Source organism: Pristiophorus japonicus, chromosome 5 (assembly GCF_044704955.1).
Source record: "Pristiophorus japonicus isolate sPriJap1 chromosome 5, sPriJap1.hap1, whole genome shotgun sequence".
Classification (NCBI taxonomy): Eukaryota; Metazoa; Chordata; class Chondrichthyes; family Pristiophoridae; genus Pristiophorus; species Pristiophorus japonicus.
This window is the reverse complement of record NC_091981.1, coordinates 92,542,255-92,566,870: the sequence shown is the minus strand read 5'-3', so window position 1 is coordinate 92,566,870 and position 24,616 is coordinate 92,542,255. Positions and strand designations below refer to the sequence as shown.

At 46.0% G+C, this 24,616-nt stretch overlaps 1 protein-coding gene across 1 annotated transcript in view; it reads right to left on the bottom strand.

Annotated features, from left to right (window-relative positions):
* LOC139264391 (A disintegrin and metalloproteinase with thrombospondin motifs 16) overlaps positions 1–24,616 on the bottom strand; it is a 469,636-nt gene that overhangs the window by 16,315 nt on the left and 428,705 nt on the right. Inside the window, exons 20-21 of the mRNA XM_070880768.1 lie at positions 14,188–14,382; positions 8,197–8,421 (exon numbers count right to left, since the gene is read on the bottom strand). Coding sequence (XP_070736869.1) covers positions 8,197–8,421; positions 14,188–14,382 — 420 coding nt within the window. The remainder of the gene's footprint in view (positions 1–8,196; positions 8,422–14,187; positions 14,383–24,616) is intronic.

Sequence of the window (24,616 nt, the reverse complement as noted above, 5' to 3'; positions counted from 1 at the left end):
TTGGATTCGTATTCTCGTCGCCAGTTATTGTGTTCCTAACACAGATGAGGCTGCACACAGGGAGGTTAAAGTAACAGTGACCTCAGTCTTTAATCAGACACTCCACAGTGAGGAACAGGCCTTAGAGGCCGGCTTATATACAGTGCTCCCAAGGGATGCTGGGATCCCTTGGGACTTCAGGGGATGAGCTCCCTGGTGGTGGAACATGGGAGTGCATGCTTTACAGATAGACAACAGCTTGTACATCAGAAGAGATTGTGGAATGAGGGGGAAGTGGGATGCAAGAAGGAGGATTAGGTATGAGGATACCGTCATATTCAATTCATTCAGCCCCTCTGCTGGTCTCTCCTAAGAACGGGCAGCACCGTCTCCTCGTTCAGCGTAAAGTTCCCTTTCGGGTAGCCCCTGCTGCCTCCTATTATGTGAAAGAGGGAAGTGTGTCAGTGCGTGTTGTACAGTTTATTTGGGTGATGTGCCTGTCATGGTTGAATAGCTGGCAGTGTGTGCAAGTTGAGAGATGTGGGTGTGAGATTTCTATCAGTGTTAAGTGTGTGAGGATTAGGTGATGCTATGAATGTTAGGTATAAGTTGTGATTGATAGAGATTGTTGGTAGATGAGTCAAAGGGGTGGTAAATTGAGCAGTGTGTGAGATTGGTGGTTCAGTTATAAGGATATGGCATTTGAAGATGCATTCACTGACCTTGACCACTCATGTGAGGTCATTAAACTTCTCGCAGCACTGCATTCAGGTCCTCAGGGCTACACTGCTGGCATTGACCACAAGAGTTATCTGCTCCCATTGCTTTTCCTGATTTTGCCTGGAGGGCCTCCTGGCACCCTGTCGATAGAGGACCTCTCTCCTCCTGTTCACCTCCTGCACCAAGTCCTCAAGTGCTGCATCGGAGAACTTTGGAGCACGCTCACTCTCCTGTTGTGCCATCAGCATATCTTGATCCTGCTTGCACTCTGTCCCCCAGCCAGTTGTATCACCTGCTATAGCCAGCATTCACCTCCCCTTTAAAGGTGCAGGCTGCCATTAAGAAGTGCAGGCTAGCAATAATTGGTGCTAGCCTCACATAAACTTGGGCCTCCTGCTGACCGTGCAGTCATTCGGCAGTGCATTTAGCGCTAGGCTGCCGGTCACAATCATTTTAATTAGCAGGCAGCACGAAGATACCTGCACCCGATTTCGGGAGTAAATCCAATTTTTAGTCCTCTGTCTTTGACCCTTCAGCTACATCAGCCCTTTCCGGTGCTATGATAGTTTCTTTGATCAATATAGGCCTTCCCTATCTTTCTTGAATACCTTGGAGCCAAAAATGTGAGCTAAAAATTAGATATGACCACAAAACGGGCAGTGTCATGGCCCAAAGATGTTAAGCTGTGCCAGGTCTAACTGGTCTAGGTAGCACGCAAAATTCATGCTCAGTCCTTATTAACATGATTATAGTCTTGATCTCAGTGCTAAAACTGCTGTTCATTGGCTTACCACTCAACAAGTGGGCCAATATCAGGCCCAGTCTAATTTCCAGTCATGTTTGGCACAGGCTTTATTCAGTACTTAAAAGGGAGGTGCATTGATGCTGCAGCGCCTCATTATCAATCCACTTGGAAGAAGACAGTAGTGAAAGCAGATGGCTGAACCTCAGCACAGGGAGAGAGCCCACAGATTTTTAGATGTGGCTCGAGGCACTGGTGGTGGCCGTAATGAGGAGACGGGCTGTCATCTTCCCACAGACCGGCAGGAAGCCCTCAGCCCATATATCTTGAAGGCTCTGGCAGGAGATAGCTGCCTATGTGATGGCCAATACTGTGGACCCCAGGTTGGCGATCAAGTGCCGAAAGAAGTTTAATGACCACACTTGGCAGGTCAAGATGAATGGAGGCTTCAGCAAATGCCATATCCCAACATCTGCACCACAAGCCTCACGCACAATCACCAGACCATCATCACTTACCTACCAACACTCAGACCTCACAAACAGAGCTTCACGTGATCCTCAAAACATTACCACCTCTGCAACACGCACCCACATCTCACACCTTGCACACACTGACAGCTTTTCAACTATGGAGGCACATCACCCAAACACAGTGCACCACACTCATACACACATTTATCTATCTCTTGCAGGCCAAGGACGCGCATAACAGGAGGGAGCAGCGGCAGACAGGCCGGGGGGGGGGGGGAAAGCTGCCATCCAGGACCTGAGCCAACTGGAGGAGCGAGTGCTGGAATCATTGGGCGGCAGATCATGGAGGCTGTGGCAACCGGTGAGGTTGAAGCCCTTGGGAATAACAACGGTATGCTCATGCCGAATTCTTCTTCTCACATCCCACTTACACTTCATCCCACAATCTCTTCTCACTTACAAGCTGCTGATGCTGTATGCCTGCATATCTTTCTTTCCACCCACCCTGCAACCATTACCTGACTCTTGTGCCTTTCTGCTTTCAGCTAATCAAGAACAAGCACCAGGCTAGCCTGTCCCCGAAGCAATGGAGGAGAGGGAAAGGGGAGAAGAATTCACAGCGTCACTGCACTGTCATTCGCAGACTCCAGCTCAGAAACCGGCACTGTGTGCAATTTAGAGGCTAGTGTAGAAGCGAGATCTGTACAGGGTGAGGCAGTGGGCACAAGTGGGCTACAGGAAAGCCAGGGGGAAAGGGTAGCTTGGGGGCCAGCTCTCCAGAGGGCGAGTTCGTGCATGAGTTCTGCTGCACAGGACCCAGATGAGGACGCCGATGGGGCAGCCTTCAGAAGAAGGATGATGGGCATGCACACCGAAATGTTACAATGGCAAGGGAGCCCAAGAGCCTCTCGGCAATGTCGAAGAGCATGGAAAAGTCCACCTCCAACATTGCACGTAGCTTTGTGCAAAGCTTGGAGCCCAGGATTTCCAGGCTGGAAGTTATGGAAAATTTCAAAAAAGACCATATCGACCCAGATGCTGTGTGAGATGGGCGTGTTGCGCCTGCCATTGCAGCACGCGGAAGCAACCCAACATCTTAGTGCTGCAGCAGAAGCGCAGACTGCTGTCCTGCAATCTCAGCTTGCTGCCACCCAAGCTCGGACTGCTCTCATCGTGGCTGGGTTTCCCACTGTCGACTGGGGCTTGCAGGGAGTCGCAGCAGCCCAGTAATCTGTGCTCCAACAGATTGCTAGGAATGCTGAGGCGCCACCCCAGGGGAGTAGCAGTGGGTCAGTGGACTGGGACTGACAGGATGACAGCATTCCTGTTCCCATCACTGCCACTCCACCATTGCCCTTGCGGCTGCCTGTCAGCCAGCCAGCCAGCCCAGACTGCTGCCACCCATGCCGAGGTGGTGTAGTCTACAGCCGAGCCTTCTAGGGCCTGAGCTGCTCGAGGTTGTCTTGTAAGACCATCTGAAGTCTCCCCCATTGAAACAGCAGCCTTCCATCAGCCATGCTGCAGCCACTGGGGACACTAGATCAGGAAAGGGCACCCAAGTGACAGGCACTAAGGGATTGCACAACGTAGATATCATATGTGGAAATTGATATTTGATAACTTTATTAATTTTGTTTGGAATCTTCTGTGGTTGCTCTCATTTCAGCTTTGTGTGCATGAGGATGCTGTGATGGGACTCCCACTCTGCCGAGTACTGGAGGGATCCTCACAAATCATCAAGGCAATGGAACCATTGCTTCAATGGTCTGCTTGATGATGTTTCTTGTGAAAGCGTGGTTTTCATTCTATGAATGGTGGGGATGCGGAGGGGAGTCATCAGCCGGATGGAGAGCAGATAGTCCTTTTCTCTGAGCAGCCACCCTCGAGTTTGCTGAGGTGGCTGCATAAGAGATTAGTTCGCAAAATTAAAGCACATAGGATTGGGGGTAATGTACTGGCATGGATTGAAAATTGGTTAACTGACAGGAAAGAGAGAGTAGGAATAAAGGGTCTTTTTCGGGGTGGCGGGCAATAACTAGTGGGGTACCACAGGGATCAGTGCTCGGGCCCCAGCTATTCACAATATATATATATAAATGATTTGGATGAGGGAACTAAATGTAATATTCATAAGTTTGCTGACGACACAAAACTAGGTGGGATTGTGAGTTGTGAGGAGAATGCAAAGATGCTGCAAGGCGATTTAGATAGGTTGAGTGAGTGAGCAAACACATGGCAGATGCAGTATAATGTGGATAAATGTGATTATCCACTTTGTTAGGAAAAACATAAGGACAAAGTATTATTTAAATGGTGATAGCTTGGGAAGTGTCGATGTACTGGGGGACCTGGGTGTCCTTGTACACTAGTCATTGAAAGTAAACATGCAGGTGCAGCAAGCAGTTAGGAAGGCAAATGGTATGTTGGCCTTCATTGCAAGAGGATTTGAGTACAGGAGCAAGGATGTCTTACTACAGTTATACAGGGCCTTGGTGAGACCGCACCTGGAGTATTGCGTGCAGTTTTGGTCTCCTTACCCAAGAAAGGATATACTTGCCATAGAGGGAGTGCAGCGAAAGTTCACCAGACTGATTCCTGGGATGGCAGGACTGTCGTATGAGGAGAGATTGGGTCGACTAAGCCTGTATTCACTAGAGTTTAGAAGAATGAGAGGGGATCTCATTGAAACATGTAAAATTCTGACTGGGTTGGATAGATTGGATGCTGGGAGCATGTTTCCCCTGGCTGGGAAGTCTAGAACAAGGGGTCACAGTCTCACGGTACGGGGTCGGAAATTTAGGACCGAGATAAGGAGAGATTTTTTCACTCAGAGGGTGATGAACCTGTGGAATTCTCTACCACAGAAGGCGTGAAGGCCGTCACTGAATATATTTAAGGGGGAGATAGATTTCTAGACACAAAAGACATCAAGGGGTATGGGGAAAAAGTGGGAATATGGTGTTGAGATAGAGGATCAGCCATGATCATATTGAATGGCGGTGCAGACTCGAAGGGCTGAATGGCCTACTACTGCTCCTATTTTCTATGTTTCTAAGATTGTTGGTACACCGGACTAATGCAGGATGAAGGCATCATGCGTGCTGACAGCATAGCGGGCACTAACCATCATGATGTGCTGGGCATGGTTTCACACCAACTGCACATTAAGTGAATGGTAGCCTTTGAAGTTACGGAACATCTCAGGATTGTTATGCGGCCTCTACAAAGACGTGTGGGTGCAGTCGATGGTGCCCTGCACCATGAGAAAACCTGCTCTCCTGGCAAAGCCACAAGCGCTCTTGTCCTGCGTCTCCTTACACAGAGAGAAAAAAAAGTAGTCCCTTCTCCTGGTGTAGAGAGCCTCAGTGACCTCCCGGATGCAGTAAGGATGGCGAACTGCTAGATGCTATCTATGTCTCCTACTGCAGACTGGAAGGATTCGCTGGCGAAGAAATTGAGGACCATGATGACCTTGACTGCCACTGGGAGGGCCGTGGTCACACTGCTCTTGGGCTGCAGGTCTGGTTGCAGCAAGTGGCAGAGCTCTGTGACCACCTCATTGATTAAGCGGAGCCTTCTAATATAGTGCTCCTAGCTTAGGTAGATATAAGAAAAGTGCTCTCGGAAGACCCTAGGTGGGTAAGACCTCCTGATGATGGCCGCCCTCCTTCCTCTTCTGCTCACATCTTTGCTGCCTCCGTTCCCTCTTCCTAAGATACTCAAGCGCGAGGGGGACTTCCAGTAGAGCCTCCATGACTGGGAGCAAGTGTTGTGAGCAGATGCCTTTAAACAGAATGAAGGCGTCCTCCACTTGCAACAACACTCCCCGTTACCTTAGAATCTGAAAGAAGTTTATAAAGCTGCTGTAGTTGCAGAAAGTTGCACAAAGCCAGTCAAGCTGCAGAAACATGTTAGGTACAAATTGTTGCTGATGATCCCTTTAAATACCACTGTTGGAGCCTCCTTCCTGCTTTTCAACGCTGCTCAGCTGGTCGCACTTAAGGCAGCCGGTAAGTAGAGTGGCGGAGTTGAAACTCGCGGATCGGGTGTCAAGTGAGTGTTGCACACTCATTGACGGCATGATCTGCATCATCTAAATAATTTTAACGTGCCAACATCGGCAGCACTGCTGGCCACCGCAGGATGTGCGGCCATTTCCCCCCCCCCGCCCCCAAATCTGGCAGTAATGGGTGGTGCTAAACCCCAGAATTCTAGCCCATTAAGTTCCCAATCCTCCACTTTGAGCCAGGTCTCTATTATTGTCATTATATCATAAGCTCCATGTGACGACTTGTGCCTGCAGTTCACCAACTGTTTTTACCCCGTTATATGCATTTATGATCATGCACTCCAAATCCATCTTAGTGTGCTTTGAATTTACCCTTTGTCTGATCCTTCATAATTCGGAACTATTCTTTACTCTGGTGCTATTTGTCTCTTCCAATCCTATGTACACCTTGTTCCTCTCTAATGTTTCATCCTGGCGCTTCTTTCCCTACCAAATTAGTTTTATCCCAGCCCCACAGCTCAAGTTAATTTCACAGCAAGGATATTGGTCTCAGCTCTGTTGAGCAACCCATTCATCTACCCCAGAACTAGTCCCCATGCCCCAGGAATCTGTTCTACACCATTTCTCCAGCCACATGTCTTATCCTGCTATTGTTAGACTCACTAGTGTGTGGCACTGCGAGTAATCCAGAGATTACTACCTTTGTGGTCCTGCTTTTTAAGCTACTCCCAAGCTCCTGAAATTCTGACTGCAGAAACTCAACCTTTCCTTCCTATGTCATTGGTTCCCACATGGACCACAACTTCTGGCTGTTCCCCTTCTCCCCTGTAAATTGGCTATTTTTTGCCATAGAGTAACAGAAATATGAAACACACAATCCTATAAATTAACAGTTGATGCTGTATCAGATAACTTCTTCAAAAATGCATTTGATAAATATCTGATTGTGAATTGGATTAGAGGTTATAGGGATAAATATAGATTGAGATTATTAAATATCTCATGGGACACAATGGCTCGTGTGCTGCTGGGGTTGGGGAGGGAGGGGAGTTGGTTGTAGAGAGCAACAAGCCAGGTCTGAATACAGGAGTTATAGAAATGTGTGAATAATTAAGGAGTTCTGATTAACTACTTTTGGGGTTCAGGCATATCATCTCCATGGGATATAGAGTCCACAGCCAGATACACTGTAGAAGTTTGATTTTCCAAATGAACAGTGGGCGTGCAATCTTGCTTGTTGGGAAATTGTAGATGTGCTCCCTATAATGTTCTATTATGGAAAAAAATCATGGGAAGCCAGGCTGAGATTTCTCAAAATGTTCTCTCATGATGCAAGACCCTACCCTGAAAGTGTGCATTTGGACAAAGAGCTTTCCTCAATCTCAATTTTGTCGGTTAGTAGATGGCAAAATCACTGAACTCTCTTGGGTTATTAATTGTATGTACTAACATTAAGTTCAGGTCAGTATCATTGTCAATCTTAGCAACTATTCTAAGCTGCTTTTCTTGATGCAATTCATACTGACTGCTAATTATTTAAACCCCTGAAATAATTCATTCTGACTGCTTATCATTTAAATCCTTGAAAAATATGAGTCCTAAAGACTCCACAGAAACCATGGGAAGAAAGTCCTTGAGTGCATTTATATTCTAACTTTAGCGTTGCTGCAAAGTGGTTGCATTACAACTCCAGAGTTAGGTCCCTATCTGTTTTTGGCAGGGAGCAGTGCAAGGCCACTGGAAGAAGCAATTTCACAGTGCTTGGGTTTGACACTGTATGGATTATCATCCCAGAGCAGTCATAGCCGGGCTCCGGGAAGTGCTCCATAAGTCCTCCTGGACAATTTGTAAGTGTACCCAGAGCTTATTTAAATGTATTGAGAAAGTAGGTCTTCCAAATTCAGGAGCAGAGTTCTCTCCTGAATCTGACATTCCCATTGCAGCCATTCAGCATAAACAAGGTACTGTCAGTTGCAAATGGATATTACATCTATTGATCTGAGAACATTTGGTACAGTGTAATTGTAACCTTAAAATTAAACCTAATTATATGTGCCTGAACATTTAAATGTATTATTGCTGGTAAGATTCTCCCATAAATTTTGGGTTTTAGTTGACTATCACTGCATATTATAAAAATAAAATCCAATTATGGTATTCAAACCAATGGCTGAAGTTACTACCCTTCCACGTTATTCCTGAAAAATATTGAACAAATGTTATAAGAGTACTGAACATAAATTCAAGACAGAATAACTGCAACATCCTCCTACCTGAGACCAAGGTGAGGCATACCAGCTCGCAAGTGCATTGCTGAAGTCCCTCTCATTTGATCGTTTTGGGCACGCACTTAGAACGCACGATCTCTCCAGCTCCAGGTTAGGTCTTGGCAAGTGATTACATCTTTTGTAAGCAAATTCTTTGTATTTTCCAGAAGCGTCTTTGTCTGCACATTTTAAGTGCCGTTTCTGAATCCCTTTACCACAACTTACAGAACACTGTAAAACATACAAAGAAGAAAAAAACAGAAGAACATTATCATTGAAACTTTGAAGTCAGATACTAGTAAATTGATGAATTTGAAATTGTCTCGTGTCATGGGGCAAAATTCAACTTCGGCATGGATGCAAAACGGGCAGTAGTGAAACGTGATACGCCCTGCCCTATTTTCCTTTCCATAAGCTTCAATAGAAAGGAAAATAAAGTGGGCTGTACAACAGGCAAATGATCCACCACTACCCATTTTGCGCTCCCATCAATGTTGTATTTTAGGCCCATAGTTTCCTTAGCAATAAAAGTAGAAAATGCTGGAAATGCAGAGCATGTCCATCAGTTTCTGTAAAGGAAAAAAAAGATAGGGTAATGATTTGGATGAGGATCCTTTATCACAACTCTAGGTGTTTATGAATTCATGCTCCAGTACAGAACTTTTCACAGTGGGAGTGTGTACTTGAATTCCCAATATATGCTTCCAGCGAGTGAAGTTCCATTCCTGGAGAGCAGTTTTGTTTTGCTCGTTTCTAGCATTACTGCTTTTTTAAAGCCCCAAAATAAGAGCACAGATCAGAGAACTGGACACGGATGTCAATGCACTTAATTTGCTGTGCTTCTAATTTTCCAGACCCTATTTCGGAGCTTTTATCTCATAGTTTCCTAATTGATTTGTTGTTAGACTGGTATTCAAGTGGTACTGTTTAGTTTTATTTTGTTCTCTATGTGTGTGAAAACTATTGAATAGAGTTATCAATGAATGAGAAGTGATGTGTGCAATCAAGACTGCATGCTGATTTTGGCTTTTGGCGGTGGTGGAAATGGGACAATAGCTGATCAGCTGCCTATTATACATCCCACGTGCTTTTCCTTTTCAATGGAAAGAAAAGTTGGCCAATCTACCATTGCTCGTTTTCTACCACCATCAAAAGTTTTTGAGGTCTTGACTCCCCAGTAGGGCTTTGCATGCAGCCAGCACATAAGAACATAAGAAATAGGAGCATGAGTAGGCCATAAGGCCCATCGAGCCTGCTCCGCCATTCAGTAAGATCATGGCTGATGTTTTACCTCACCTCCACTTTCCCGCCCTATCCCTTAATTCTCTAAGTGCCCAAAAATCTATCGATCTCAGTCTTGAATATACTCAACAACTGAGCATCAACAGCCCTTGGGGTAGATTCACAACCCTCTGAGTGAAGAAATGTTCCCTCATCTCAGTCCTAAATGGCTGACCCCCATATTGGAAAATGATAGCATGCTGTCTGTGATTATTCAATAAGCTCTGTCTGTATGTGAGACTTTGCTGGCGATGCAAGGTCTGTCAAAATTAGAGATTTATCTTAAGATTCAGTTAGTTAGAGACCTTACATGCTTCATTCTTTATTCTGTGCATTTATATTCTAACTTTAGTGTTGCTGCAAAGTGGTTGCATTACAACTCCAGAGTTAGGTCCCTATCTGTTTTTGGCAGGGAGCAGTGCAAGGCCACTGGAAGAAATATGTTTTATCATTACTGGTTGTGATATCTTTAGACACCACGACACAAGCACTCACATTACAAGATGGCTCCTAACAAGAACTGTGTCACATGACCCAACCACATGACCTTTTATTGTTAGTACATCAGTAGTCTACGAGGAGGAGCTCTATTAACATAGACAGTAGGTGCAGGAGCAGGCCATTCGGCCCTTCAAGCCTGCACCACCATTCAATATGATCATGGCTGATCATGCAACTTCAGTACCCCATTCCGGCTTTCTCTCCACCCCTTGATCCCTTTAGCTGTAAGGGCTACATCTAACTCCCTTTTGAATATATCCAACGAACTGGCCTCAACAACTTTCTGTGGTAGAGAATTCCACAGGTTCACAATTCTCTGAGTGAAGAAGTTTCTCCTCATCTCGGTCCTAAATGGCCTACCCCTTATCCTTCGACTGTGACACCTGGTTCTGGACTTCCCCAACATCGGGAACATTCTTCCTGCATCTAACCTGTCCAATCCCGTCAGAATTTTATACGTTTCTATGAGATCACCTCTCATTCTTCTAAATTCCAGTGAATATAAGCCTAGTCGATCCAGTCTTTCTTCATATGTCAGTCCTGCCATCCCGGGAATCAGTCTGGAGAACCTTCGCTGCGCTCCCTCAATAGCAAGAATGTCCTTTCTCAGATTAGGAGACCAAAACTGCACACAATACTTAAGGTGTGGCCTCACCAAGGTCCTGGACAACTGCAGTAAGACCTCCCTGCTCCTATATTCAAATCCCCTCGCTATGAAGGCCAGCATGCCATTTGCTTTCTTTACTGCCTGTTGTACCTGCATGCCTACCTTCAATGACTGATGTACCATGACACCCAGGTCTCGTTGCATCTCCCCTTTTACTAATCTGTCACCATTCAGATAATAATCTGCCTTCCTGTTTTTGCCACCAAAGTGGATAACCTCACACTTATCCACATTATACTGCATCTGCCTGCATTTGCCCATTCACCTAGCCTGTCCAAGTTCCCCTGCAGCCTCCTCGCATCCTCCTCGCAACTCGCACTGCCACCCAACTTAGTGTCATCTGCAAACTTGGAGAGATTACATTCAATTCCTTCATCTAAATCATTAATGTATATTGTAAATAGCTGGGGTCCAAGCATTTAATCCTGCGGCACCCCACTGGTCACTGCCTGCCATTCTGAAAAGGACCCGTTTATTCCCACTCTTTGCTTCCTGTCTGCCAACCAGTTCTCTATCCACGTCAGTACATTACCCCCAATACCATGCGCTTTGATTTTGCACACCAATCTCTTTTGCGGGACCCTTGTCAAAAGCCTTTTGAAAGTCCAAATACACCACGTCCACTGGTTCTCCCTTGTCCACTTTGCTAGTTACATCCTCAAAAAATTCTAGATTTGTCAAGCATGATTTCCCTTTGATAAAACCATGCTGACTTGGACCGATCCGATCACTGCTTTCCAAATGCGCTGTTATTACATCTTTAATAATTGATTCCAGCGTTTTCCCTACCACTGATGACAGGCTAATCAGTCTATAATTCCTTGTTTTCTCTCTCCCTCCTTTTTTAAAAAGTGGGGTTACATTAGCTACACTCCAATCCATAGGAACTGAACCAGAGTCTATGGAATGTTGCAAAATGACCACCAATGCATCCACTATTTCTAGGGCCACTTCCTTAAGTACTCTGGGATGCAGACTATCAGGCCCTGGGGATTTATCGGCCTTCAGTCCCTTCAATTTCCCTAACACCATTTCCTGACTAATAAGGATTTCCCTCAGCTCCCCCTTCTCGCAAGACCCTTGGTCCCAGAGTATTTTAGTGGGTTATTCGTGTCTTCCTTAGTGAAGACAGGACCAAAGTATTTGTTCAATTGGTCTGCCATTTCATTGTTCCCCATTATGAATTCCCCTGATTCGGACTGCAAGGGACCTACATTCGTCTTCACTAATCTTTTTCTCTTCAAATATCTATAGAAGCTTTTGCAGTCAGTTTTTATGTTCCCTGCAAGCTTACTCTCGTACTCTATTTTCCCTTCCTAATTAAACCCTTAAGTCCTCCTCTACTGAATTCTAAATTTTTCCCAGTGCTCAGGTTTGTTCCTTTTTCTGGCCAATTTATATGCCTCTTCCTTGGATTTAACATTTTCCCTAATTTCCCTTGTAAGCCACGGTTGAGCCACCTTACATTTTTTATTCTTACGCCACACAGGGATGTACAATTGTTGTAGTTCATCCATGTGATATTTAAATGTCTGCCATTGCCTATCCACCGTCAACCCTTTAAGCATCATTCTCCAGTCTATCCTAGCCAATTCACATCTCATACCGTCAAAGTTTCTTTTCTTTAAGTTTAGAACCCTAGTCTCTGAAGTAACTGTGTCACTCTCCATCTTAATGAAGAATTCAACCATATTATGATCACTCTTCCCCAAGGGGCCCCCGCATGACCAGATTGCTAATTAATCCTCTCTCGTTGCACAAGACCCAGTCTAGGATGGCTTGCTCTCTAGTTGGTTCCTCGACATATTGGTCTAGAAAACCATCCCTTATACACGCCAGGAAATTCTCCTCCAAAGTATTGCTACCAGTTTGGTTAGGCCAATCAATATGCAGATTACAGTCACCCATGATAACTGCTGTACCCTTATTGCACGCATCCCTAATTTCCTGTTTGATGCCATCCCCAACCTCCGTACTACTGTTTGGTGGTCTGTACACAACTCCCACTAACGTTTTCTGCCCTTTGGTGTTCCGCAGCTCTACCCATATAGATTCCACATCATCCACGCTAATGTCCTTCCTTACTGTTGCATTAATCTCCGCTTTAACCAATAACGCTAGCCCACTTCCTTTTCCTTCCTGTCTGTCCTTCCTGAATATTGAATACCCCTGGATGTTGAGTTCCCAGCCTTGGTTACCTTGGAGTCATGTCTCCGTAATCCCAATTACATCATATCCGTTAACAGCTATCTGTGCAGTCAATTCATCCACCTTATTATGAATGCTCCTCGCATTGAGACTCAAGAGTCTTCAGGCTTGTTTTTTAACATTCTTTGTCCTTTTTAGAATTAAGTTATAATGTGGCCCTTTTGGATTTTTTCCCTTGATTTCTCTGTCCTCCACTCTTGCTTTTCTCCTTCCTACCTTTTGCTTCTGTCCCCTTTTTATTTCCCTCTGCCTCCCTGCATAGATTCCCATCCCCTGCCTTTTTAGTTGAAACCCTCCCCAACAGCTAGCAAACACTCCGCCTAGGACATCGGTTCCGGTCCTGCCCAGGTGCCGACCGTCCGGTTTGTACTGGTCCCGCCTCCCCCAGAACCGGTTCCAATGTCCCAGGAATTTGAATCCCTCCCCCTTGCACCATTCCTCAAGCCATGTGTTCATCTGAGCTATCCTGCAATTCCTACTCTGACTAGCACATGGCACTGGTAGCAATCCTGAGATTACTACCGGAGGTCCTACTTGTTAATTTAACTCCTATCTCCCTAAATTCAGCTTATAGGACCTCATCCCGTTTTTTACCTATATCGTTGGTACCTATATGTACCACGACAGCTGGCTGTTCACCCTCATCCTCCAGAATGCGCTGCAGCCGCTCCGAGACATCCTTGACCCTTGCACCAGGGAGGCAACATACCATCCTGGAGTCTCGTTTGCAGAAATGCCTATCTATTCCCCTTACAATAGAATCCCCTATCACTATCGCTCTCCCACTCTTTTTCCTGCCCTCTTGTGCAGCAGAGCCACCGCTGGTGCCATGGACTTCACTGCTACTGCCTTCCCCTGATGAGCCATCTCCCCCAGCAGTACAAGGTGGTGTATCTGTTTTGGAGGGAGATGACTGCAGGGGACCCCTGCACTACCTTCCTACTCCTGCTCCTGCTCTGCCTGATGGTCACCCATTCCCTATTTGGCTGTGTAACCTTTATCTGCGGTGTGACCAAGTCACTAAACGTGCTATTCATGACATCCTCAGCATCGTGTGAATGCATGAATCCATGTGCAACTCCAGTGCCACAAAGCAGTCTGTCAGGAGCTGCAGCTGGGCACATTTCCTGTACATGTAGTTGTCAGGGACACTGGAAGCGTCCCTGATTTCCCACATAGCACAGGCGGAGCATGACATGGGTCTGGGCTCTCCTGCCATGACTTAACCCTAAATTAACCTAATTGATAACAACGCCAAAGGTTTCTTACTGATCAGAAAATATATTATTATTTGATCAATAAATTACTGTTGTCTTTTAAAAGTAAACTGGTTTCTGTACCTCAGCCCATGTAGATATAAACCATTGCATTTTGCGATGTTTATTACAGCGTTTCAGCAGGCAGGTTTCCTGGGTTTTGGGTTTTGGTTCTGCCTTGCAAGCACTACCATGCAGGATCTGAGTCCTTGGTGTAGGATTCGTACTCTTGCAAACAACAGTCCTCTTCCTCCATCCTTTTCCACATGTTCGGGAACACTAGAGAGAAACAAAAAGGTACAATGACTGGCTATGTCAGCTTAAAGAGAGAGAGAGATTATTATAAATAGCTGCAGTTACTTCAGTCATATTCAGTGTAAAAAGTACTTTCGTTCAATATGAATTTTGTGGGTAGATTTTATGAATCTGTGCTCCTGGCACATCCATTTCACCCAATTTTATACCTAAGGATTGCTTTAGCTTTAAAAATTTACTGCAAACCCTGGTGACTGTTTTCTGGCAATGAGAACCAGCACGTGCATCAAGACAGGTAAACAGATACTACCTGGGGCATGAACCTAATTGGTGCAGAGGTGATCCTTGGGACCAGAATACTGAATGAAATCTAGTTCAAGCTTTAAACAAATAGTTACCTAATCATAAACACAGTACTTGCCCATAACGGAAGCAAATAAAACAATACAACCTAGTGTCTTAATATCAGAGTGTCATAAAATATAGTTAATGTGATCTGTGGCTTACTTGTCCGTTGTAATACTAGCCTCCCTAGTAAAATTAGCACCCGTTAGATTTCCAGCTATGCAATACCATGAGAGGAGCTTGGGCAAGTTAATTATTCAGATATGTGTAGACCATGTACTCAAAGAATGGCTCAAATTAATGTCAACCATGTTATAAAAACTATGGGAAGTGATGTTAAACCACATTGGAGGACTTTGTAGTTTATTTCATCCACACTGTACCTCAGGAAAGTAATTTGAACTTTTGGTGACTACGTAAAACGGGTAATATTGGATCTACTGCCATTATACATCTCCCCTGATTTTCATTTCCATGCAATGTGATGGAAAATCAGGAGAGATGCATAATGGACAGCTGATCTGATACCATCCATTTTACATTATCGTTAACAGTTAAAATTACCCACTAATTATTTGTTAGTCACAACTAATTATGAAAATGCACACCCTTGAAGATTATGGCTGTCAGTCTCTAGAATACAGTGCCTATATTACATCATCATCGTCTATCCTTTTTAGTATATAGCGTTCTACTTGCCTAAATAATTTCTTTATGGTATGGGAAGAGGAGTGTGTGCATTTCTAGAAGCAATAGTTTTTTATTAAGAAATCATCACCAGGGATTGTTGAGTCAGGACCTGGCTATCCAATGTTTTTTAGTGTTTTAGTGGTATTAATTGGTGCAACATATGAATTTAAAAAAAAATCTGTTTCTCTGATGGATAAATCCCTGAAGTAATATTGAAACCCAGATATGATCCTTGGTTTATGATCCCAGATGGGATAGCAGCTGGGACACTGCAATTGGTTTTAGTGCCCCAGAGGGAAAGAAAATGTAGGGTTTCCTACTCCAGATTGCTATCCGTTGATCCTTATGGATGTCGGCTCTTAGCAGAGTTGGACCTGACAGTAATACTCCCCATGGTTGAGGAGCCTGGCATCTATGTAGGTGCTCACATGAAGAATAGCCAGTTGGGCAAAGTGTGGGAGGGATGCTGTCATCTGTGGATCTGTACCCTAGTACAAGTGAGCACCTTTAGATGAGGAAAGGAGAAACAGGAAGATATAGGAGGTGTGGGAGGGATTAAAACATTTATCATCTAAACATCTAAAATCTATTTGCTTTTACTTGAGCTGAATGATATCAGAGCACTCTGGAGGCCCTAAAATTCGCCTGTATATTGCTGAAGCAGTAACCTGTGGTAGAATTATTCCTAGTTTAATGCTCAGAAATGTAGGCCTTCAAATTACTTTGTAGAATACCAGGGTAGAAAACTTAGCATATTTATCTGAAATTCCTCTATCTGTATTTTAACCATTTATTTTAAAAAGATCAAAGCCTTTGTTAAAACAACAGGAATGGGAATTTCAGATGCACTTGCTAAGTGGTTGTTTCCCACAGAAGAATTTCAAGGCCCTACTTTTTAAGAAACATAGTTATTTAATAGTAATTATTTTTAAAAGAAAGGAAAAGGTAAGCGGTTCTGGAATGAAGCCTCATGAGAGCTGTGTGCACAGAGCTGGGAATATCAACGAAACGGAATGGCTTGTAAACTGTGTGGCAACAGGAATTTGGTGAGAGTGATAATGAATGGGTAAATAGTACAGATAGTGTGCTTTTATCAAGCTGAAATTTAACATACTTTTCTTACCATTTCAAAGTAAAGTTTTAAAGTAAGTCAATGGCAGTTAACAGTTAATAGTCAATCAGCTGTAAGTGGTGTTAATTGTGGCTGGCTATTGACTGGCACGATGGGCCTCAATGTCCGTCAATGCAGCAGAGCTGGTCTCCAGTTGTCTTGGGTAATCTTTGCCACTGGACCAAGACCTAGCTCTGTCAAGCTCATGTGGTGGCTGGTGTGCAACGGCCACCACATATTAAAAAAAATCCAAGCATAGGCATCTTCCACCCTTCACGATGTAGTTTGGGATCTGGAATCATTGAAACTCATCCCTTTTTGGCGTGAAAGCAAGTCATCCTCGCTTCGTCGAGGGACTGCCTATGATGGATGATGACTAGTTGTAACTGAGGTGTTTGTAAAAGTTATTTATATATATATATATAATATGTATGAGAGAGATATTAGAGCTGGAAGTTTATACTAAAAAGAATGGCGTGTAAACAGTGGTAACGGGAATTTGGTGAGAGAGGGAATCCAGTGCAGAGGGGGAAGGAGATGATAAGTAATTTAAGCAAAGGGGCAACAGTAAAGATATAAATAATCAGAGTAATTAATTAATTAGATCAAAAGGGATTTTGTTGAGGCAAAAAGATGGGATAGCTGAGAACCTTTGCCTTCAATTCCTGTGCCATGTGGAAACTCCAGGATGCTTCATGTGTCCTGAACAATCATGTGTGCAGCAAGTACTTCCAGTTACTCAAACTCCAGCTCAGGCTTTCTAAGCTTTCGGAGCAGCTGGAGCCACTGCAGAGGATATGGGTGGCTGAGAATTCCCTGGAGTGCAAGTTCCAGGAGGTAGTCACCCCACAGCTACAGAGAGTTCAGGAGAATAGTAAGTGGGTGGCCATCTGGCAGGGTAGGAAGAGGCAGGTATCCAGGAATCCTCCAGGAGTGTGGCATCGCAAATGGTTTTCAGTGCTGAATACCAGTGAGGGTAACGACACCTTGGGGGCAGTGCAGTCTAGAGCACATTTACGGTACAGGGTGCAAAAGAGATTTCCTGGGATGAAACCAGGGATGAGGGACTTCTGATATGCAGAGAGACTGGAGAAGCTGGGGCTGTTTTCCTTAGAGCAGAGAAGGTTAAGAGGAGATTTAATGGAGGAGTTCAAAATCATGAATGGCTTTGATAGAGTAATTAGAAGAAACTGTTTCCAGTGGCAGGACACAGATTTAAAGTGATTGGCAAAAGAGCCATCATCATCATAGGCAGTCCCTCAAAATCGAGGAAGACTTGCTTCCACTCAAAGTGAGTTCTCAGTCCAATACGGGAATTACAGTCTCTGTCACAGGTGGAACAGACTGTCGTTGAAGGAAAGGGTGGGTGGGGAGTCTGGTGTGCCGCATGCTCCTTCCGCTGCCTACGCTTATTTTCTGCATGCTCTTGGCAATGAGACTCGATGTGCTCGAGAACCAGAGGCGACATGAGGATACATTTATTTTTACATAGTGAATTGTTGTGATTTGGAATGCACTGCCTGAAAGGGTGATGGAAGCAGATTCAATAGTAAAGAGAATTGGATAAATACTTGAAGGGAAACAAATTACAGAGTTATGGAGAAAGGGGAGTGGGTTTAATTGGATAGTTCTACAAAAGAGCCAGCACAAGCATCGTGGGCCGAATGCCCTCCTTCCGTGCTGTATCATTTTATGATTCTATGACAGGAGAAAAATCTAATTTTTGATCACTTGAGGTCAGCACATCTGATTTTCAGCCTCCTGATTTCATCAGTCATTAAAAATTGGGCCAATCTCTGTGTCCAATTGTCTGGTATGCTCTCCCATTGAGCAAGGTTCACAGCATGAGCACTAATCTCTAAAATTTATTCTTAAATGCTGAACATTTTTCAAAGAGCAATTATTTGTGAGACTTGGTTTGAAATTGGAAAAGTTAGAACAAATTAATATACCCTACATTAATTGATAGTAGAAATATCAGCTTCAACTATGTCCACATTGGATAACTTATTCAGCTACTGCATTATAAATAGATTTGACTGTAAAATAATTAAAACATTTTATTTCATATTTTGAATTAAAATATGCTGTTTCCAATAGAAAATAAGGCAAACAGAAGGCTTGATCAGAAGAACTTGACCAACATTTCAATTGTTTCATAAACAGATTTGTGTTTGATCAGCACAAACAAATTGTACAACTCGTGATTTAAATGTTTTTCCTTTTATAAACTATTTGAGGCTATATATGTGAAGGTAACTGATTTGTGCAGTAAAAGAGAAGCACAAGGCAATTACAAACAGATATACAACAGAGAGAAGACTATGCCAAACTGCAAGAATTAAGGTCAAGTAATTTGAGTTGCCCGTGTAATATAATTGCTTTCATCTCATCAGTAGTCACTTCTAATTTTATATTAGTAGATTATAGCATGTATGTGGCCTGAAGCGCCTCTCCGCCATACTTTAGCGCCTCAGCAGGAATTCCATCCTTATCAGCGGTTCCATTACAGACCCAATCCACGTCCGAACCGGGGTCAAACAGGGCTGCGTCATCACTCCAACCCTCTTAATCTTCCTCGCTGTCATGCTCCACCTCACAGTCAACAAGCTCCCCGCTGGAGTGGAACTAAACTACAGAATCAGTGGGAGGTTGTTTAACCTACATCACCTCCAGGCCAAGTCCAAGATCACCCTCCCCGCCTCTGTTGTTGAGCTGCAGTATGCGGACGATGTCTGCGTCTCCGCACATTCTGAGGCTGAACTCCAGGATATAGTCGATGTATTCACCGAGGCATATGAAAGCATGGGCCTTGCGCTGAACATCCGTAAGACAAAGGTCCTCCACGAGCCTGTCCTCGCCGCACAGCGCTGCCCCCCAATCATCAAGATTCATGTGTGGCTCTCGACAACGTGACCACTTCCCATACCTCAGGAGCCTTTTATCAACAAAGACAGACATTGATGCGGAGATTCAACATCGCCTCCAGTGCAGCCTTTGGCCGCCTGAGGAAAAGAGTGTTCAAAAACCAGGCCCTCAAATCTACCACCAAACTCATGGTCTACAGGGCTGTAGTAATACGCGCCCTCCTGTATGGATCAGAGGCATGGACGATGTACAGAAGACATCTCAAGTCGCTGGAGATATATCACCAACGATGTCTCCGCAAGATCCTGCAAATCCCCTGGGAGGACAGACGCACCAACATCAGGGTCCTCGCCCAGGCTAACATCCCCAGCATTGAAGCACTGACCACATAGTTCGCATGTCAGATCCGAGGCTCCCTAAGCAATTGCTCTATGCGGAGCTCCTTCATAGCAAACGAGCCAAAGGTGGGCAGCGGAAATGTTACAAGGACACCCTCAAAGCCACCCTGGTAAAGTGAGACATCACCACTGACACCTGGGAGTCCCTGGCTGAAGACCGCCCGAGGTGGCGAAAATGCATCCTGGACGGCACTGAGCTCTTCGAATCTTAACGCCGCGAGCGTGAAGAGGTCAGGCGCAGGCAGCGGAAGGAGCGTGCGGCAAATCAGTCCCACCTCCCCCACCCCCGCGCCCCTTACCCCCACGAATGTCTGTCCCACCTGTGACAGGGTCTGTGGCTCTCGCATTGGACTGTTCAGCCACCAAATAACTCACTTGAGGAGTGGAAGCAAGTCTTCCTCGATTCCGAGGGACTGCCTATGATGATGAGTGGGTAATATTCTATTGTCTATTTTATAACCCATAATTAGATACATAGGTAGGTACATAGGGCCCAAGTTTCCACATGATTTGCGGCTGATTTTTAGGAGCAACTGGTGGAGAACGGACTATCTTAGAAATCGCAATTCTCCACAATTTTTTTTCTGCAGTTCTAGTCAGGTAGAACAGTTCTACTTTGGAACAGAATTTTTTCTTCAAAAGGAGGCGTGTCCGGCCACTGACGCCTGATTTGAAAGTTTCCACAGTGAAAACGTACTCCAAACTAAAGTAGAATGGAGCAAGTGAAGATTTTTGTAGAACTGAAAAAACCTGTTCTACACATTAAAAAATCAGGCGCAGGTTACAAATTAGGCGTCCAGAACGAGGTGGGAGGGGGAGGGGGGGGAAGGGAAGTCATTAAATTCTATAATAAATCTTTATTTACATTTATACAAATATTACATAAATAAATCCAACCTGAATAAACATTTATAAGCAAAGAAAAGATTAAATAAACCATCTTCCTACCTGTGTGAAAGTGCTTCAGGCATGGAGAATTCTGCAGCCGTTCGTGCCGCTGACCGGGGGGGGGGGGAGGGGGAGAAAGCCATTCGTGCCGCTGAGCGGGGGGGGGGGGGAGGAGAAAGCGGTTTATTGCCGCGGAGGGGAGGGAGGAGAAAGAAACAGCGGCTTGTTGCCGTGGAGAGAAGGGAGGGAGGGGAAGGAGACAGCGGCTTGTTGCCGTGGAGGGGAGGAGAAGCAAACAGCGGCTTGTTGCCGTGGAGGGGAGGGGAGGGAGGGGAAGGAGACAGCGGCTTGTTGCCGTGGAGGGGAGGAGAAGCAAACAGCGGCTTGTTGCCGTGGAGGGGAGGGAGGGGAAGGAGACAGCGGCTTGTTGCCGCGGAGGGAGGGGAAGGAGACAGCGGCTTGTTGCCGCGGAGGGAGGGGAAGGAGACAGCGGCTTGTTGCCGCGGAGGGGAGGGGAGGGAGGGGAAGGAGACAGCGGCTTGTTGCCGTGGAGGGGAGGAGAAGCAAACAGCGGCTTGTTGCCGTGGAGGGGAGGGAGGGGAAGGAGACAGCGGCTTGTTGCCGTGGAGGGAGGGGAAGGAAACAGCGGCTTGTTGCCGTGGAGAGAGGGGAGGGAGGGGAAGGAGACAGCGGCTTGTTGCCATGGAGGGAGGGGAAGGAGACAACGGCTTGTTGCCGTGGAGAGAAGGGAGGGAGGGGAAGGAGACAGCGGCTTGTTGCCGTGGAGGGAGGGGAGGGAGGGGAAGGAGACAGCGGCTTGTTGCCGTGGAGAGAGGGGAGGGAGGGGAAGGAGACAGCGGCTTGTTGCCGTGGAGAGAGGGGAGGGAGGGGAAGGAGACAGCGGCTTGTTGCCATGGAGGGAGGGGAAGGAGACAGCGGCTTGTTGCCATGGAGAGAAGGGAGGGAGGGGAAGGAGACAGCGGCTTGTTGCCGTGGAAGGAGGGGAGGGAGGGGAAGGAGACAGCGGCTTGTTGCCGCGCAGGGGAGGGGAGGGGAAGGAGATAGCCGTTTGTTGCCGCGGAGGGGAGGGAGGGGAAGGAGACGGTGAGAAGGGTAGCCTCAGTGCTGATGTGCTGATGGCAATGTGATTTTATTAAAAAATGTTCAAAAATTAAACAGCTACAAAGAACTACAAAAATGGCCGAGTGCTAATGTTTTTTTTTCACACTGAGCATGCGCGAATGCTCCAACGCGCACGCGCAGCGTTGCCGGCAGGAAAAAAACTAATTTAAATAGTACCCGCCCCCTCCCACTTACAAAATCGGCACGAGTGTAGGCTCCTCCCCCCTGGGAGCCGCGCCAAACAGACAAGGAGCTGCAAAGCGCTCGAGAATAGTGCGTTTTTTTTCTGGCGCCGTTTTAGGCGCGAAAAACGGGCACCCAGCTCGGAGGGGCGCCCGTTTTTTATCCTGTGGAAACTTGGGCCCATAGGAACAGGAGTAGGCCATTCAGCCACTCGGGCCTGCTCCACCATTCAGTGAGGCCATGGCTGATCTGCGACCTAACTCCATTTACCCGCCTTTGGCCCATATCCCTTAATACCATTGGTTAACAGAAAGCTATCAATCTCCGATTTAAAATTAACAATTGATCGCGTCAACTGCAGTTTGCGGAAGAGAGTTCCAAACTTCTTCTATCCTTTGTGTGTAGAAGTTTCCTAATTTCATTCCTTAAAGGTCTGGCACTAATTTTATAGAATATGCCCTCTAGTACTAGAATCCCCAACCAACAGAAATAGTTTCTCTGGGCTCAAAATTGCCCAGGAGTTGCTCCATTTTTTTTGGAGCAACTTGATTTTTCTGGAGTATCTTAAAAGTCCCCATTTTACACATTCAATTTGCGCCAGTGTAAGCGAGTCAGTTAGGATTTTTTTTAGTTTAGTTTAGTTTTGTTTTTTTCAAAAGGGGGCGCTACCAACCACCTACCTCAGTTTTAGCCATTTAAGCCACTTTTGACAGCTAATAGTTGCTCTAAACTAACTTAGGCCAGGATATGTGGCCACTTGTGGCCGCACAGAAAACCCTTACAGAGAGTTAAGAAATCAGCGCAGGTAGCCAGAGATAGGGGCGGGAAGGAAAGCGGAGAGGACCTTACAAAGCACTAAACAAAGCACAACAACATTCAAGAAACATAAAAACCATCAAGAAGAAATAAAAAATAAAACTTAAGTCCTACCTTCCTAACTCAGGCCCGGGAAGTCAGCGGGCTGGCCGGTGCGAGAGGCCACTCAGCCGGGATAGGTGTGGGCGGGACGACCGGGCGGGAGAGCACAGGGAACTGACTCTCTCTCTGACTCTTTCTGAGTATTCCAGCAGCCAGCCTGGCGCGTGTCATGAGGCCACTCGGCTGGGGATAGGGGCGGGACACATTGGGTCCCATGCTGCAGCACGGCTGGGGTCAGCAGCTACTGCGCATGCGCGAAACCTCCAGTGCGCATGTGTTGAGCTGCCGGCACTGTTTTTCATGCAGGGCCGTAGCTCCGCCCGCTAATGGATAGGCTACGCTGCGCCAAGCCATGGGAGAGGCCACAGAGCGGCCAGAATCTGGGGAGATCTTTTCGGCGCCGTTTTCACCCTAGGAAGTTGCCGCATCTCCGGTGAGTGCGCCGAAAAAATGGGTGGGCCAGATTTGGGCCCTCTCTATCTACCCTATCTGGTCCCCTTAATGTGCTGAAAACTTCAATCAGATCACCCCTTAACCTAAATTCTGGGGAATACAACCCAAATTTGTGTATTCTCTCCTCGTAACTTAACCACGGTCCTGGGGGCCGAAATTCAGGGTCCGGATAAGGCCCGTTACTGTCGTTTTGCGGCGGCTATTCGGCGGAATTGAGTGACTGCCACATTGCAGTCGATGGGCTGCCCCGACCCAAATTCGGTGAGGGCGTTTTTCAACCTGTCCCCACTTACACCCCGCCGCTGCTGACCACCGCAAGTACGTCATCAACGCACGCACCGTCAATCTCCCGCACCTCCAGCACACTCCGCCCCAAATTTACCGTAAAAAATCTTCACGCTGCCCCAACAAATTTTTCTGTCAGTGCACCTTGTTTTGTGTGTGTGTGCAGCATGGCCGCCGTGTTTTAATTTTTTTTATTTTGCCGACCAACTTCCCGCTCGGCCTGCCAATTATTGCCCTGGGTTTGGCCGGGCCGCCAGCAGGTAGTCTGGCATCCCCTTTTGGATGCCAGGCCGCTGGCCCGGCCGAAACCCTTCCTGGTGGCCCAATGGCCAACGCTGAATGATTGCCGGTTCTCTCCCCTTTAATGGAGGAGAGAGATGTGGTGACGCCCATGCGCAGTGACGTCACCACCGCTCTGCTGCTGAGTGACAGCGGTGGAGACTCGATCTCGCCCCCACTTCCGCCCCTCAGCAGAACTTACCGCTGCACTTCCAACAAAGGCCTGAATATCGGTCAGGAGGCAATCTCTTCCCACGTGGCAGTAAAAACAGGTAGGAAATCGTAGGTGTGCCAAGTTTCTGGTATGCCTGAATTTTGGACCCCTGGTATCATTCTGGTAAACCTACGTTGCACTCCCTCCAAGGCCAATATATCCTTCCCACGGTGTGGTACCCAGAACTGCTCACATACTCCAGGTGTGGTCTGATCAGAGTTTTTTTTACAGCTGCAGCATAACTTCTACTACCTTGTACTCTAGCCCTCCAGATATAAAGGCCAGAATTCCATTAGCCTTTTTGATTATTTTCTGTACCTTTTCATGACATTTGAATGATCTATGTACCTGAACCTTCAAGTCTCTTTGGACATCCACTGTGTTTAGCCTTTCATCATTTAGAAAGTACCCTGTTCTATTCTTTTTAGGTCCAAAGTGGATGACCTCACATTTGCTTACATTGAAATCTATTTGCCACAGTTTTGCCCATTCACTTAATCTATC